This window comes from Magnolia sinica, chromosome 2 (genome assembly GCF_029962835.1).
Source record: "Magnolia sinica isolate HGM2019 chromosome 2, MsV1, whole genome shotgun sequence".
Lineage (NCBI taxonomy): Eukaryota > Viridiplantae > Streptophyta > Magnoliopsida > Magnoliales > Magnoliaceae > Magnolia > Magnolia sinica.
In genome coordinates this window covers 16,711,404-16,729,656 of record NC_080574.1, presented here as the reverse complement: position 1 = coordinate 16,729,656, position 18,253 = coordinate 16,711,404, and the positions used below count along the sequence as shown (strand labels likewise).

Genomic DNA, 18,253 nt, shown 5'->3' with positions numbered 1-18,253 from the left:
GATTGTAGAAGTGGGTCCTATATTCCAGTGATCCCAACCATTGATATGATGGGACTCACCTTGGTGATGGTCCATGCATCACTCGTCTGTAGTGTCCCACCATGGATGGACCATGTGTTGCGATATGTCTTAAATCTGAGTCCTTTCGCAACTAGGATGCAAAAGGGTCCCTTCGCAACTGAGATGTGAAAAGAAAGTTGTCTAAACTATAAATAGGTGTTCCTAGGGCTTTTATAGGGTATGAGAAATAATTCTAAGGCTTTCTAAAGGGGTTCTAGGGAAATTAAAGGGTGTAGTAAGGGTGAGATTCGAGGTTGTTCGAATCGGGTAAGTCCTCTCTCTTTATAATTTCTATTTTCATAGTGGAGATCTGTCGCTTTGTGCCGTGGGTTTTTCCTGCAAGGGTTTTCCACGTTAAATCTGTGTTCTCTTGTGTGTGCTTGGTGTCATTGTATTGCTATCCTAGATCTAGATCTGTGTGATTCCACAAGCACAAATCACAATAAGTGGTATCAGAGCTATCGTTGGGGCACAGATCTGAATCTGAGGGATTAGTAATAATGGCGAGCACTAGGTATGAGATTGAGAAGTACTCAGGGAAAAATAATTTTGAGTTATGAAAAATCAAGATGATGAGCTCCTTAATCAAGCAAGGCGAAGATGGTACTCTTAAGGAGCAGAAGTCTACTATGACTGATGATGATTGGAATACTCTTGATAAGAAAGCTTTATCATCGATCCGTTTATGTCTCACGGATGAGGTTCTCTACAACGTCATGAGGGAAAAAACTACGGCTAAGTTATGGGCGAAGTTAGAGGATGTCTATGCGAAAAAATCCTCTGAAAATCGCCTGCACTTGAAGCGGCAGTGGTATAACTTCAAGATGCCAGAGAGTGGAGATCTGGAGGCTCACATCAGCAACATTAATAAATTGGTTTGTAAATTACTGGATATGAAAAAAGTGATCAAAAATGAAGAACAAGCATGTATGTTGCTGAATTCTCTTCCTGTGTCTTATGAGTCATTCAAGGACACAATGTGCTTAGCGAATAAAACCCTGAGTGTCGACACCGTTATCTCGGCCCTTCAAGGGAAGGCCATGAGAAAGCTCAACGTCGATATGGGGATATCTTCTGATGCACTGTTTATAGGGGGTATGAATTCTGAATAAAGAATAGGTTCTTCAGGCTATAGATCCAAATCCAAGGGCAAGGGCAAAGGAAAGGAAAAGTGCTGAAATTGTGGGAAGGAAGGACATGTGAAAAAGGATTGTGAAAATTCAAAATCGAAGAGAGAAGATTCTGAGGCTTCATACAAGGAGGCCAATGTTGCCACGTCAGATGAATCGAGTGGATGTGATGGTGATGTTTTGTCTGTGTCTACTATCAGGCGGCCATACGATGATCGTAAGGACGAGTGGATGCTAGACACAGGGGCATCTTTTCACATGACTCCTCATCAGAGTTGGTTCGCTAGCTACAGGGAGTGCGATGGTGGACAGGTGTTTATGGGCAATGACTTTGCCTGTAATGTTGTGGCCGTTGGTACGGTGTGCATCAAGATGTTTGATAGGGTGGAACGTACCTTGACTGATGTCAGGCATGTTCCTGATTTGAAACAGAATCTGATTTCTCTTGGTGTACTTGAGACAAAAGGATGCAAGTACACAGGTATTGATAGTACTCTTAAGGTATTTAAGGGGGCACAGATAATCATGAAAGCGCAACGACTCGGTAACATGTATAGGTTGATCAGGAGCACTTCAAAAGGTGGAGCTGCAGTGGATGTAGCAGATTTCACCTCTGCATGTGTGTGGCATGTTGGGCATGGCCACATGAGCGGGCAGGGTAGGAAGGCTAAGACGTGTGGATGGGGATACAGAGCAGGTGGAGCAGCCACCTGTGAGAAGAATCACACGGCATGATCGCAGGATATCGGCGAGGTACATGGACGACTCTAATATCGCAGGAGATTTATCTTCTATTCAGATGGCTTTAGGTGAGCCTGGTGCTGAGAAGTGAAAGGTGACTATGGGCGATGTGATGGATTCGTTGTACCAAACTGACATATGGGAGTGGGTGGAGCTTCCAGTGGGCCGGAGAGTGGTTGGATGCAGGTGGATCTTCAGAAGGATACAACATAGATACAAGGCGAGGTTGGTAGCGAAAGGTTATGCTCGGAGAGAAGGGATAGGCTTCTCAGAGATATTCGTGCCAACGGTATAGCAGGTGTCTATTAGATCCGTGATTGACGCTGGTTGGCTAATGTGATCTTGAGCTAAAAGGATGGATGTGGAGTCTGCACTTCTGTAAGGGAAAGTGAAGAGCAGATCTACATGAAGCAACCAGAGCAGTTCGAAGTTAAAGGGGCTGAGAAAAGACTTTGCAGGAGGTCGTGGTTCGACCTGTCGCCTAGGTAGTGGTTTGATTTATTCATGGTGAGTCAGGAATTGATGACATGTAGATCGCCAATTATGATATATCTGAAATCAATGTACTAAAGACTCGGTTAAGTAGGACATTCAGGATGAAGGATCGGGGGGTTGCAAAGATGGTTCTCGGCATTGAGACTGAAGGAGGAGTAGGCTTTGGTAATCACAAGAGGAATACCTTGTGTGTAGGTATTGATCAAGGATGTGATGGGTCAGGGAAAGCCGGAGAGTGTTCCCTACGCATCTCTCTTCAAGTTTTCCTCAGGACATGTCCCAAAACAGATGAGGAAAAGCAGGATATCTCATGAGCCTTATTCGAATGCTGTTGGCAGTGTATGCCATGGTCTGGATTAGACCGGTTATTTCACAGGCTGTTAGTGTTGTGAGCAAGTACCCCGACAAACAATATTGGGTAGCGGTGAGATGATAAGAAGACTACGTCTTTCCTTTTAAGAAGACAGGAGCAAAGATGGTTGGGCATGTAGATTCTGATCCAATGGATATGCTCTTCTAGATCGTTCCTGTAGAGAAGTTCAAGGTCTGTAAAACTTCTCTGTGCTTGGCAATGGTGTAAAAGGAAGACGGAGTATGCAAGAGAAACTATAGTGTAATACAAAAATAAGAAAAGAGGTCAAGAAGCTACACGGTTGAAGATTGAAGATATGGTAGAGATTGTTGCGATATATCTTAAATCTGAGTCCTTTCGCAACTGGGATGCGAAAGGGTCCCTTCGCAACTGGGATGCGAAAGGGAAGTTGCCTAAATTATAAATAGGTGTTCCTAGGGCTTTCTAGGGTATGAGAAATAATTTTAAGGCTTTCTAAAGGGGTTCTAGGGAAATCAAAGGGTGTAGCAAGGGTGAGATTTGAGGTTGTTCGAATCGGGTAAATCCTCTCTTTGTAATTTCTATTTTCATAGTGGAGATCTGTCGCTTTGTGCCGTGATTTTTTCCCGCAAGGGTTTTCCACGTTAAATCTGTGTTCTCTTGTGTGTGCTTGGTGTCATTGTATTGCTATCCTAGATCTAGATCTGTGTGATTCCGCAAGCACAAATCACAACACCATGACCCAAAAGATCCCTCTGATTGGTTATCGGGACATCTTCGACAGTTGCTTTATTTCTCTTCTTAACCGTTCATTTGTAGGCACAACAGTGGTCTAGATTACCGAACCACAGATCCTCCAGATTGTGGAATCCACTATATATATATGGGACTCCAAAAATCATATTAATTAAACGGTCGGAACCTTTGATAAGTACGAATTTGTTTGATGAATCTGTACCGCTGGCTGCGTTCCATTTTAACCGTCCATATGATGGGCACCATCGAGAAGTTAGGACCATCAGATCAAAAGTTTGGGTTGTCCTCATGATCCCAAACGATTTGGATGGTTTGGATTGAGGTACACACCCACCACGTGCACAGTGATTGGCTGATTCATGCAAGTGTTTGGATCGGTCTAGTCCTGAGTCGAGTCATGACTCGCTAAAGTTGGGTGACTCGTCCGAGTCATGCATGCGTGAGTATTTAATACTCGGGCTTGGGCTTGCTGTGCTGGATCCAATTGGGCGTTGGGTCTTGTAGTGTCAATGCAAATTACATACTAAAGAAGAAAAAAAGAAAAGAGGAGATTAACTACATTTGACTTTTGTTGTGTTTGTTTCTACAGCATAGTGAGGCCCAAGATGACATTCTCCATCTTCTTAAAGATATTGGCTCTTGGTTTATTGGAGTAAGGATCTTAAGATTGAAAAAACCCATATTTCTACTTTCATTGTAGTAGTTTATATTATGAGAAATGTTTTTTTTTTTCATTATTTTCTCTTTTGTTGTGGTAGGCCAGTGATGGACCAGAACTTGTACTACACAGGAATGAAGTCCACATCTGCAACCTTCGCATCAGCAATGTGCAATGTTCTTCCCGCCCTCACCTTTCTCATGGCATACATCTTCCGGTATGTATGTCCCACACACCCCTGACAATGGGTCCCACATCACCTCGCCACGCCAACTTGGCAGTCGAGATTCAGGCTCTTCATCAGTTGGGGTCCATATTCAATCTATGAAGTGGGCCCATGTGAGGAATGGCCTGGATCTCACACACGTGCCATGTCGAGTCTTGTTCCAATTTATCATGTAGAGAAATCACAAGGTGTACATAGAAATGCATACATATGTAAATGTAACCATTCATAGGTAATGCCAATGCCTATGAGCGTGATTTGTAGCTGTTGATTTACTTCGTAGCGGTCTTGTAGACTGGAGAAGGTGAATATTAAGAAGACACCCAGCCAAGCTAAGGTGGCGGGAACTCTGGTAACAGTCGCCGGAGCAATGGTCATGACAATATACAAAGGCCCCATTATAGAAATGCCATGGTCTAGAGGAGGAAGCCACATTAATGGACCCAAAACCGACGCGGTCGGAAAGGACTGGATCAAGGGTTCACTTATGCTCACCACTGGTTGTTTTTGTTGGGCGTGTTTCATCATACTACAAGTAAGCAATTTCCCGTCTATCCATACACACACACACACACACATACATACATACATACATTGCGTTGTTTGTATTAATGTTGAATTATAATGATAAGATGTGTGGTGCTTGTTAATGTAGGCTATCACTTTAAGGACATACCCGGCAGAGCTCTCACTTACTGCTTTCATATGTTTGGCGGGTGCAGTAGAGGGCACTGTTGTAGCACTAGCAATAGAACGCGGCAATACTGCAATTTGGTCTATTGGCTGGAATGCGAAGCTCTTCGCCGCCATCTACTCGGTGAGAAAATTTGAAATTTCTGATTTCAAATGATGGTTTGATTGATTTCCATTTCTATCATGGAGTGATTACTCATTCGAGTCGGCTTGGACTTAGATGAGTCACTGCCTGACTTGGGGCGAGTCATGACTTGACTCAGGACTGAGCGAGTTGGTCTGAGTCACTGAGAAAAATACATGCTTTGTATGGGTAGTTTGAGGCCTGACCCTTGTTTCCACATACAGTGTCACAACACCCTTAGTGAAGATTTGCTATAGGTGAATCTTATGACCATCTGATCAAGATTGGATTGATGCAAAGTGGGTCCCTGAGACCCACTTCCCTTTGCATTTTTATGATTTGAAATCAGATGCTATCTTTGGTCCACCACATTAGATCAGGAAGGGATGATAGTCAACCAATGCGTGACATGTGGCAGGTGGGGAGGTGGATCTGGACCATCCAAGTAGTGGGTCCTGTCCAAATATGAAATTCAATTAGAAAGCATGCCAAGTAGACAATTCTAACCATAAGTCTCTCTTGTTGATTCAACTTTCATTCAACCATCTGAATGATAGCTAGGTTCATCTGTTTTGTATGATTTTCAACAATAGGGCATCCATGAACAGGACCCACTAGATGGATGGTCCGGATCCACCGACACAATTCCATGCATTCAAAGAACAGCCTTCCTGATCCAATCCCTCTGCACCAAAATCTCCAATTAGGAAGTTAAATAACCATTCATTTTTTAAACTAACATAATGCATTGTTGGTGGGGTTCTCGCAGGGGATCTTCTGTTCTGGGATTGCTTATTACATTCAAGGTGTGATCATGAAGAAGCGAGGTCCCGTTTTCGTGACCGCTTTTAGTCCCCTAAGCATGATCATTGTCGCCATCTTGGGTTCTTTCATTTTAAAGGAGGAGATCTCCTTAGGAAGGTATAACTATTGATTGATTTTTCTTAATCACCCAACTAATCAAATTTCAACTTGGATCGATTCATCTAAAGATAACGTCCAAATCATGATGATGTACGGACTTTTTGGGTGGGCTACGTAAAGCCACCTGCACATCTCACTACTGTGAGTAGTGGGGAAACTGTATTTCTTTGGTGAGTGTATTGTAACATGGTGACTATCCATTCATGTCTTGCATCTAGTGTTTTAAATAAATGCAGCCATTTGTGAAGGTGATAATTGATTTAGGTCAGTCCATTTGAATGGCCAAAATCAGTGATGGATGATCCAAACCATCTATAAGTTTATCTGAATGCGATGAATAGGAAACACAATCCAAGCGCACCATCTTATACTTATCTGTAAAGATCACAATCATAGTGGAGCCCGTTAGTATGCCCAATCATAGTAATTCAATAGTCAGATCTAAATTAATGATCATGTGGGCTCACCTAATAGAAGTCTTAGATTTTAATAACAATACATTTCTTCAAATCTTCGATCAGACCCATTTGCTTATTTTTCATATCTAATTTCTGCAGGATCCTTGGAGCAATTGTCATAGTCATCGGCTTATATTTTGTTGTGTGGGGTAAGAGCAAGGATAGCATGATATCATCACCTCAGATCGATGAGCGAATAACCACACCCAACCTACCAACAGCAGCGATAGACTCCAAAAAGACGGTCCCCAATGAATTCATCAGTATCGGTGTTTCTATGCCAGAGATTCGAAACGGAGATCCTCATTAACTATTCAAATCATTACACTCAACACCCATCAGAAAAATTTTCCTCTCCAAATTCCGAAATCAGAATTCGGTGCGAATAATATTTACCATGTATCACCTTCTATCGATATATAATTTTCGCTCGTAAATGCTTTTGACAGTTTTGGATTATGCAATCTAGAAAGACTTGGGTGGAATTTATTTCACATTAGAGTGCATTATTTCAAAGATAATTAGCAAGTACAGGCTTAGAAATATTAGTCGGTCGCAATTTTATTGTACTTGCAATTAGCAAAGTAATGCGAACGGGCCACAAATATAGTAAAATGTGAGTTTTTGAACAAAAATAATAGTCATCATCACTATAACATTATCCTAGCTATTTCATCATCACCATCATAACATAAGCACCATTTCACACCCTCTCGATCAATTGGACCACCATTAATATGCCACATTGATAGAAGTGCCTTATGCCCCTCCATCGTCGACTTGGCTTGGTCTGGCCATTTAAGGCTTACTGATGTGACCCACTTGGCCATAAGGCTCCAAAATACATGCCGTGTCACATCAATAGGACTATCAGTAATATGCTCCGTTGATAGAAGTGTCTTATAATGTTCCTTCTGTCACAGTAAACTTGGCTTAGTTTGGCTTTAAAATCATGCCATATCATGTCAATAGGAACGTATTAATATGCCCCATTGATAGAAGTGGTATATGACTACGGTCGTAAGTACTGAGCTTGGCTTAGTTTGGCCATATAAGGTTTACTGATGTAGCTGACTAGGCTGTAAGGCTCCGAATCCTGTAAATGATTGTTAGGATGTATCTTGGAAATTATTTATGATGTATGATTCGCACGAATGTCTGTGGTTGTACAAAAATCTCTCCACTTATTTTTTTAAAGCCATACTGAGCAGCTAATATCACGCTGTAATGTTTGTGAGAAATCTATTGATGTAGAGCAGGTCGTGGATAGCTTTATATGGCTAAGATGGATCAGAAAAGGCTCAGTAGATGACAAAAGTGATCCAGACTGTCAGACATTAAATCAGGCATATCTCGCAGACCAGAATGAGTTATCGGTCATAAAATATATAATTTTGGGATAGGACAAGCTACTTTAGCCACCCAACCATGCCATGCCGGGTTGCTCAAGCTGAATCTGTGAAATACCTTTAGATCGATGATCATTTCCCTATTTTAATTTCATTTTTACTATAAATAGTAAGTTTTAGTTGGATTATAACTCTTCATCCGTTGGGATTTAGGAGTTGTGCCAAATGTGAAAAGTGATTAGAATAATTAGGATAATAGCTTGGTGAAGACAAATAGGACACTTACCATTTTTGCTCGAAAAGATTGTGCACTAGTGGAAATCATGACCATCTATAAATAGTAAGTTCACTATTTAAGTTGTGAATTTAAAGGGTTGGGAACTTGTTTATTTCATTAATTAATTAATTTCAGATTTTATAAAATTTATTTTCTATTTTCTTGTTCTTTTCCTCGTGGATTTAAGGAGTCTTTGTGAAGAGTTTGGAGAAGTTCCATAGATTTAAAACAGTTATCCCCTTAAGAAAGACAGTGCTCGACCTAATATCCTTCCCCGCGTCATCTATTTAGCTTATCTGTTTTGAAGATAGGTGGGCCCCATTGTGATGTTTGTAAGAAATCTATTTAGTCCATCGATTTTGCTTGATTAGGTTAAGACATGAGCCCAAAGTTGAAGTAGATTCAAAACTTGAGTGGATGCACAACAGAAAAAGTCGATAAGGAAATGTCTACCATTGAAACCTACCTGGTTCCACCTTGATGTTTATATGCTATCCAAACCATTAATAAAGTTATTCGAGTTTTATATGCTATCCAAACCGTTCATAAGGTCATTCTTACCGGGTTGAACTGAAAAGAAAATATTAGCCTAATCCCAAACTTATATGACCTAGGAAGGTTTCAATGGTGGACTTCCATGCCGTATGCCCTACTTGAATTTTGGATATGACTTATTTTTTTCAGCTCTTGTTTTAACATGTTCTCACAGAATAGATGTATGGAGTGGATTTCTCACAAACATCATGTGGACCCCACCTAACTTTAAGCGTTAATTTCCTGCGGCACCCTGACGCAGGCAATCCACGTCCATCACGAGCGAGCCAAACACCAACGGCATCGCCTCATTGATAATCCTCTTTATTTTATTAGCCTGCGATCATCAATGTACACGTTTAGTCCGTAGGTGGCTATCGACATGTGGGGCCCATTCAATCGTGGCATGGAGTCACCAACCCACACTTAAAAAATCTAATCATAGAGATTAATGATAAGAATAGTAGTGGAAGTGACCATTGTTTTTTTAATATTCTTTATTTATGGATTGTGAAAGAACAGAACAAATTTAAAAAGTGGGGAAAAAAGATGCATCTTTTAGAAATTGGCCGGTATTCATGGATGCCCACCCACCCTCCGAAATCTACGGCCATTGGTCTCTTTACTGTTGGTGATCTTTGGGCTGGTGTGAGTGGTCATAGGTGGGAAAGCTAGTGATACATGGAACCCTCCCTAGCTAGGAACGGACAAGATCTATGAGGGACCACCGTTATGTATGGTGAGTGTCCACCGTTGTGTATGGATTTTATCCACACCGTCCATCCATTTTTCCATATCATTTTAGGGATTTTTACTTAGATCCTAATGTTCAAGTGGACTACACCACAGGAAGCAGTGGTGATAATGACACCTAACGTTGAAACCTTCCTAGGGCCCACCATTATGGTTAATTTCCGTCCAACCTGTTTATAAGGTCACATAGACCTGGGTGTAGGGACAATACAAATATCAGCTTGATCCAAAACTTCCGTGGCCCATAAAAAGTTTTCAATAGTAGGTGTTTAATTCCCATTGTGTAGTCTAATTGAATATTGGGACTGCCTCATTTTTTGATTTGTAATCTAAAATGATATGAAAAAATGGATGAACGTTAACGGTGTGGATAAAACCCATGCAACATAATGGACCTTCAGAGGCTGTATCCGTTCCTAGCAATGCCTGGCGGCATAGTACCCAATCCGCCTCCTGATACATGCATTTCACAAAAGTGTTCTTTTCATTCACTGGTTTCATCCATAAGAAAATGCTGTGGCGAATTGACAATAGATGACTGACGTTTACTAGAATACATCACGGCCGTTGAATCTACCACGATATATATGGTGATCCAATGACGAAGATGGCTGCCTCAAAAATCTCTAAGGCTGGAAGATTCTCGACTTTTGAATCAATGGTCCACAAAGCAACGGTCAAGAAAGCAGTCAAAAATGTTAAATAATCAAAAGATCAAAAGTACTTCAATTAGAGAGTTTTGTTGTTTAGCATCCTCTACCAAAAGTGAGCTCCAGCTTGTAAATGGTTTGGGTCACCAAACATGTACGGCTATAGACCCGACGTGATGGTCCATCTTGATACAACGTATATTCGGGTGGGCCATGGTCTGGAAATCACGTTGACTGGACATAGCTGTCAATGAAAATTTGAGTTGAGTTTGGACCATTAACCAGTGCTGTTTCAATGTCAGTAATCGGATAGTCAGCATCATGCATTGCAGTACTTTCCAAATGCAGCCCATCTAAAGTAGGGTCCACCTGATGCACAGTTCAGATCATTCAAAGACGAGCCCCACTGAGTGATACATGTTGGATGGGTGTTGAGTTGCAACTCGGGTCAAGGTGCACTTGAAGTCTATGATGGGTTTCACCTGGGTATTGTATTTGATGTCTTTAATCAAGTTTTATGTTTCCTTTTCTATTTGGAATTCTTCTCAATTTCGTCTTTTATTTGGAATTCTTCCTAAAGCGATATATATGGGTGTAAACGGGATTAAAAAAGGTATATAGCAAGAATAAGATTTGAGGTTGTTTAAATCAGATAAGTTCTTTTTCTTTATAATTTTTGCTTTCATAGTATTCATCCGTCACTTTGTGTCATAGTTTTTTTCCTACAAGAATTTTTTTATATTAAAATTGTTGTGTTCTCTTGATACTTGATTTGTGCGATTAGATTACTCTCCTATATTCATCTCCGTGTGCTTTCGCGGTCCCCCAACACTAGATACATGGCTAGATGATCTAGTCCATCCATCTAGTGGTTACTACTATGGATATGCTATACACAGAGTGGGTGCAACAGCCAGGTAACCCAACCCAACTTTCATTGGGTTCAGCTTGGGTTGATCATTGAGGCCTTGGGCAACTCAGCCAAACTTAGACTTGACCTTATATGCATTGAACATACATAACTCATGACTGACATGTATTAAATAAATGTAAATTGTATTAAAAAAAAAGGTTTATGGTTGGAACCGGCCATGTTGTCTTGGAAATATACTCTCACAAAAAGGTTGAGGGTCATGTGGAAAATTGAAATTTAGAAATGATTTAAAATAGATTTACTTGTAGACAATCACTAGTGAGTGGATCTCATACTATTTTTTCTTAGAATATTTTTAGATAAATATACCCCTTTTCAATCTTTCTCTGAAATTCCTATTCATATAAAATATGATTGCAATAAAATATAAAGTTTTGTTGAGAGAGAGAGAGAGAGAGAGAGAGAGAGGGAGATTCTCAATAAAGACATGCATTAGAGTACATTTTAGTGAGAAAATAAAGAGGGATAAAAAACCTTAATTATCCATTTAGTTGTTGTAGAATTACCTAAACTATTGATCATGGCCAGTGGCCATTCTAACTATAAGATAATAGAAGTGAGTCACTCTTGGAATAATTAGGCAATGCATTTGACGCCAATTGTATAGCTTAAACTTTATACAAAGGTTTCCAAGTTCATATGTATATTATCAAAACCTATTAAGATTTGGGGAGTTTGATCATCAGAAATGTATTATTCACCTTACTAACATTTTCACAAGTCAAGCTTTGGGCTGACCTCATTGGGGTCATGGGGAGCAATGCCCCCTTGCTTGGGGTCCAAGGGGTGCATGCTCAGCCCATAAGATAATATATAAACTCTAATTCTTTTGGAGTGGAGAGAGAGAGAGAGAGTCATCATCGTATTGAGAGCTACTTCTTTGTTTGGTGTCTTTGAATATTGTGAATTGCTAGGAATTCGTAGATGCACTGAGAGGGAGCCATGTAAATGTGTGTTGTAGTTTGTATATTTTTTCTATTTTCTTATGATTTCTATATTGTTATGTGTGTGTGGTCAAAAAAGTATCATTCCTCCAATAATTTTGATTTTTTTTTAGTTATTTGAAAATCTATTTCCATTAAATGAATTCCTTAACAAATTCATTCTACCACTCATGTATAGAAATCAATAATTTCTTTATGCGGAATTCAAAATCTACATTTGAGGGTTAAGAAAGAATTTCATTATGTAGAATTTATTTTGTTAGTTATAGATGCTTCTTTAATTGGTGTTATCAAATGGATACATTTTTTATTTTTTTTATTTACTTTACATGTTATTTTATTCGGTGTAGGTATTAACCAAACTCAATATGACTCAACCCATTCTAACCTGAACCAATTTGAATTATATTAGGGTTTAGTATTCAATACCTTGGGTCACATGCTTCCCTTAAGGTTGGGTTAGGTTGCGATTTGACTAGTGACCCTAACACTAGCCAGTTAGCTCGCAGCAGAGCTTTATAGACCCTACCATCATATATGTATTCTATCCATGCTGCCTATCCATTTTATCATCTTTTTTTAGGACATGAGCCCAAAATGAGATAGGTCCAAATCACAGGTGGACCATCGCAAGAAAACAATATTGATTGAAAATCTACCATCAAAAACTTCTAAGGCCCCTTGTAATGTTTATTTGCAATCTATACCGGTTGATAAAGTCACACAGACCTACCTTAATTAAGGGAAAACACAAATATCAGTTTGATTCAAAACTTCTTTGCTCCCAAAAAGGTTTTCAACGTTTAACCTTCAATCCTCACTATTTCCTGTGATACAGTCCACCTGAGATTTAGATCTATCTCATTCTGGTCTCATGCCCTAAAATGAGCTGGCACAATGGACGGACGGTGTGGATAAAACACATTCACGACGGTGCCCACAGAGCTTCAACACTAACTAGTTGGCTAATGTTGGGGTCACTAGCCAAACCACGTCTGTTGGGTTAGGCCTGAGTTGAACCCAACCTAACTGAGTTGTAAATCTTACCTGCAACCTTTCAATTGGCTATCTAGAAAGGTTTCAACTATATGTGGATGACATCAATGCAATGGCCATAGCCAGGAAGAATGTATCTGGTGTTTGAGTAGAAATGCACTACCACTTTCAACTTGGTAATTGGACAATCTCTGTAAAACACGCATTATTAAAAAATAAAAAGACATTTTAGACAATTCCAAACTACCAATCATATGATCACATGGGAAATTAGTCTCCCCACGCATCATCATAGCCATTAGATCCTCCTTTACACAACTGAGGAATTCTTATCGTCCTCCCATGACTTACTAGCAGCCACGTGTGAGTGATCCCAGCCGGTCATCTCCGGTCAGGTGCTGCCATGGATGTGATCATGTCTAAAATGCTGAATTTGAGCATTGAGAGCGATTTTGGGAATGATCACATTCTTCCAACCGTGTGTTTCTTAGCAAACTTTCTGTTTGGACCCACACGTGATGTGTATCTGGAATCCAAACCGTGAATTTAGCGTGTTTTCTCATGCTTGCTGTACATTCCAAGAATCAACCTGATCCAAAAATGTAGCGGGCTGCACCACAGGGACAAATGTACAACAACCGTGGCCCACTTGAGGTTTTTTTTTTGGCATGAGATTTTGTGTGTCCCTTCATCCATGTGGGGCCCACCTGATGATTGGATTGAATGGCATAGATGATGTTGTGGATAAATATGGTCCGACCACCTTCAAGGTCAGCTCGGGCTTACGAGCGTATGATCCTGTACCATCTCACCTAGAGAGACTAGACTTCACACCCCCAAGCATGGTCTTCGGCGGTAGGCGCTTCCGAGCTCTCATCTATGTATCTCACAAGGATTATCCTGGAGCGCCTGGTTAGAAGAAACTTGGGGGATTGATCAGCTCGGCAAAGTAGAGGGAGAGCTCATCGAGAATATAAGGAACCGTCAAGAAGATAGACACACCCCTCTACTCGGAGAAGCCAATAACCTAGGCGAATGAGGGCTTGGCTAGTGCCGACTAGTATAAAAGTTCCGAGCTGCTCGTAGTAATCCCTGACCAACCGATCGACTGGCTCAGCTCGGCTTTGGCATAAACAACCAAGGACCTAGTTCGGGTCGGTCCTAACCGTCCGTGGTGGTTGAGCTAAGGAGACGCCAGCGTGTCAAAGACGTGTTGGACGACGTTCAAGAATATAAGGAAGCTCACCTACATATGTCGAACAAAGCAATGACCATCCCTTTATAAAAAAGGTCTCTGTGATGTCTAATTTCTGTAGCCTTTAACTTCTTCATCAGTGTAGATAATCTCTTTGGATTACCCATATATGGGTTTACGTCGGGCTTCCAACATAAAGCAAAATAATAGGCTTGAGTCGTGCCGACCTAACTTCTTAGTCGGGCGGCCAGTCTTCCTCTGATACGCATTGCTCTATGGCAATCGTTAACACCCATCACTTATGCATACCATCCACCGCATGATTCTACGGTAACTATCAACATTCATTACTCGTGCACATCTCGCGTAACAGCGGAGATTGTGCCTAAGATCACAAACTACCCTATCTTACCCGCACTATAAATAGAGAACTCATATACACGAAATGATACGCAAAAATCTCTAACCCGAAACCCTCAACACTAATAGACTTGGATTCCTAGCCTGACTTTGGAATCGGAGAGTCCTCTGCTCTAGCCAAAGTCTCCGGTGTTTTCCTCCTGTGCAGGTGCTTGGAGGTCTGAAGAGGGCGGTCCAAATTCCTAGATCAACAAATGACACGGTGGACCCTAGCGCACCCCCCATTGTTCCCATTTGGTGTGGCCCACCTGAGTTATGGACCAGGCTTGTTTTTTAGATTAGGTCTAATCACAGTAGGGTCCAACGACCTGCCCACAGGCTCGAATGCACATGATTATTGCCCTTAATAAGATCACAATCATTGTGGGACCAGCCAGATGAGCGGTTGGGATCTCAGTTACGTGTGCCTGTAAAGTGTGTGAGTTAAATTGATAATCTTGGCACCTGACTAGGATAGTTACTGCGTAATTGATAATCAAAAGGAGATGAATGAAAGGCAAACGCACCAATGAATTACTCTTCCTTTTATCAGTGTTATTGGGTGTCCACGTCGGTCATTGAATTTTGAACATTACGTCATTTGCTCAGGAGGAAATGTATGATTCTCCAGCCGAGGATATGCAGAGCATACTCTGGTTTTCGCCCGAGGTTCAGTCATCAGGACCGACAAGGAATGAACTGTGACCTGATCGCTAGTGATATCCCTGGTGGCACGACTCTTTGGGGTGGCGCCCATCGTAATGCATGTATTTTATCTCCGGTATTTATTCACATCCCAGATTATTTTAGGACATGAGATTAAAATGGGGAGATTCAAACCTCGAGTGGGCAGAAAAAAACTGGGATTAATAGCTCATTAAAAACTTCTTGAAGCCTAAATAAGTTTTGAATCAGTTTGATATTTGTGTTTTTCCTTCATCTAAGCTTATATTACATTATGAACAAGTTAGATAGTGAATAAAAATCACAGTTGTCCTATGAAGGTTTCCATATTAAGTGTTGATATCCCCACTATTTTATATGGTGTGGTCCACTTAAGCTTTGGGTGTACTTCATTCCTACAGTATGGTTCATTTGAACTTTGGGTTTACCTCATTTCTAGGTTCATGTATTAAAATAAGCTGGTAAAATAGATGAATGGCATGAATAAATCACAAGCATCACAATGGACCCCACGGAGCAGTGCCACCAAAGATATCCGGTCACTCATTAATCCGCATCCCATCACGACCACCCATCAAACTAACCTTCAAGATAACCACTGGGATAAAAAGATTTAAAGTTGAAAACCATATGGGATCTTAGAAGCTCGGAATTTATCTTATCTTATATAAAGCTTCACATGACCTTATGAACTGATTAGATGATAAATAAATGATGGTGAGAAAAAGGAATGTTTTGAGAGTGGATGTCAATGTCACTGTAGTTTCGTGCCGTGCAGGCTACTTGAGTCACATACAGCTTTATGCATATGACCTTATGAGGAGATTAGATGGTAAATAAATGATGGTGAGACGTAGGGAAGTTTCGCGAGTGGATGTCAATTTCACTGTTGTTTCCTACTCTGTAGGCCACTTGAGTCTCGTAGCGGTGGTAGCAGATTGGCTCACAGCAGCTATATAGCTAGTGTATTGATTTCAGCAAGTTATGGTATCCCATCATGAGGTATGTTATATCCAACCTGTTTGTCTATTTTGTGAGCTCATCTTAAGGGTTGAGAAGAAAAATAAGACAGATCTAACGATCAAGTGGAACACACTGCAAAAAAGCAACGGGGGATTGAACGACTACCATTGAAACCCTTCAAGAGTTTACAGAAGTTTTGGATCAATATAAAATTTGTTTTTCCTCTTCATCATGGTCTTTGTGACCTTATGAACAGATTGGATGGAAAATAAACGTTATGGTGGTCCCTGTGAAATTTTTAACGGTAAAAATCATTATCTCCGCTGCTATTTGTCGTGTGGTCCAGTTGATAATTGGACATGATTCATTCTTTGGATAATACTCTAAAATGATCTCAAAAAGTGGATGAACAGTGGGGATATAATAAATACATCATTGTTGGCCTCATGTAACTTTGATCTCCTTTGAACCGTTCGTACAAGGAGCTCCAGGAGCGTCAGCGCTCGCCTTGGTGAGCCTTAGCAAAGTTTCAATGTAGCTGTCGATATCACCACAGTTTCATATGTTGTAGTATACCTGAGCGTTATACCAGCCTCATTTTATGGCTTAAATCATAAAATGATGTTAAAAAATGGTTGGCCAGTGTGGATAAAATACATGAATCACGGCGGCCCTCGAGAGCCCGAGGTCGAAAACCTGACCACATTGTACATATTCTCGGGCGGAGGACCGTACTATTATTCCTTATTCAAATGTACCTTATACCCTGCACGATAATTCTTAACCACAAATATTCCAGGGCACCGCGCCTTACCCAGTATGGTGGGGTCCTTACCTTGGGGCCTCCCGTATTATGCATCTATGCTGTACATTTAATTTTTTATATTATTTTAAAGTATAAATTTAAAAATAAAATATTCAAATTTTCAAGTGGACCAAACAGTAGTGTTTGTCTATTAATGGGTTACAAAAGTTTTGGATGAGGTGATATTTGTAATTTCCCTCCATCTAGGTTTACGTGACCTTGTGAACTGACAAATAAACAGTAAGAAAACATTGAAGTGACACACAGAGCCATAGCTCAACTGGCAGAGTGAAGATACCTCGTTTCAACACGTGAGTTCTTGGTATCGTGGCTAACATGGCGTGTGTGTACTTGCATGGGTGTGTACTAACAAGTAAGGAAAAAAAAAAAAACATAAAAGTAGATCTTAGGAATTTTTTTAATGGCAAGGCATTCATCCCCAAAGTTACCTATATGGTATGGTGCACGTTAGATTTTTATCTTATTCATTTTTGGTCTCTTTTTCCCACAAATGATATGAAAAAAAAAAAAACGGACAGTATGGATACAGAATTCATACATGAAGGTGGGCCCCACGGTAAGTGGCGGACCGTCTTGGGTGAGGCCGGGGCCGCACCGTATCTGCTCCCCAAATATTCACTCTTTCGTGACGACTGACGACTGACGAGGACTGATTTGATAATCTGTCTGCGTACGGCACTTGATACGCAGGCACTTATAAGCTATACACGTGGCAAATATTGACTCGAAATAAACGGACTAAAACCCGGTATCGCCCGCTGACCTATTGTCCAAAAATCCTAACCTCTGATTAGTGGACAATTGTCTGTTGGGTAAGACCATTGGATTTTTTTTATTTTAACCGTACAATAAATGTCCACCAATCTAATAATCTAATAATCACATAAGGGTAATTTTTGGCTCATGATACATGTAAAGCGTTACATAGTTTTTGGACCGTTTGATTTAAATAAATTACATACCACCTACCAAATTTCTAAATGATTGTGCATCATCCATCACACCGTTCCGGAGTATCATAGATTTCATTTCTTCTGACCTACAGTGATTTATTGCTGTGGCAGCAATAACATTCAACTATGAGCAGTTTTTCCAGGAAATAGATGTACACTTTATTAGAACATTAGTCCTTAGGATTTCCACCACACATGAA

The 18,253-nt window shown here is 40.5% G+C and overlaps 1 protein-coding gene across 1 annotated transcript; it reads left to right on the top strand.

Annotated features, from left to right (window-relative positions):
- Positions 1–4,084: 4,084 nt before the first annotated feature.
- LOC131236446 (WAT1-related protein At2g39510-like) lies at positions 4,085–7,092 on the top strand. Its single transcript, XM_058233608.1, has 6 exons — positions 4,085–4,165; positions 4,272–4,388; positions 4,692–4,932; positions 5,053–5,214; positions 5,984–6,135; positions 6,696–7,092. Exons 1-6 carry the CDS (start codon positions 4,119–4,121, stop codon positions 6,904–6,906), a joined length of 930 nt encoding a protein of 309 aa, XP_058089591.1. The 5' UTR covers positions 4,085–4,118; the 3' UTR covers positions 6,907–7,092.
- The last annotated feature ends 11,161 nt before the right edge of the window (positions 7,093–18,253 follow it).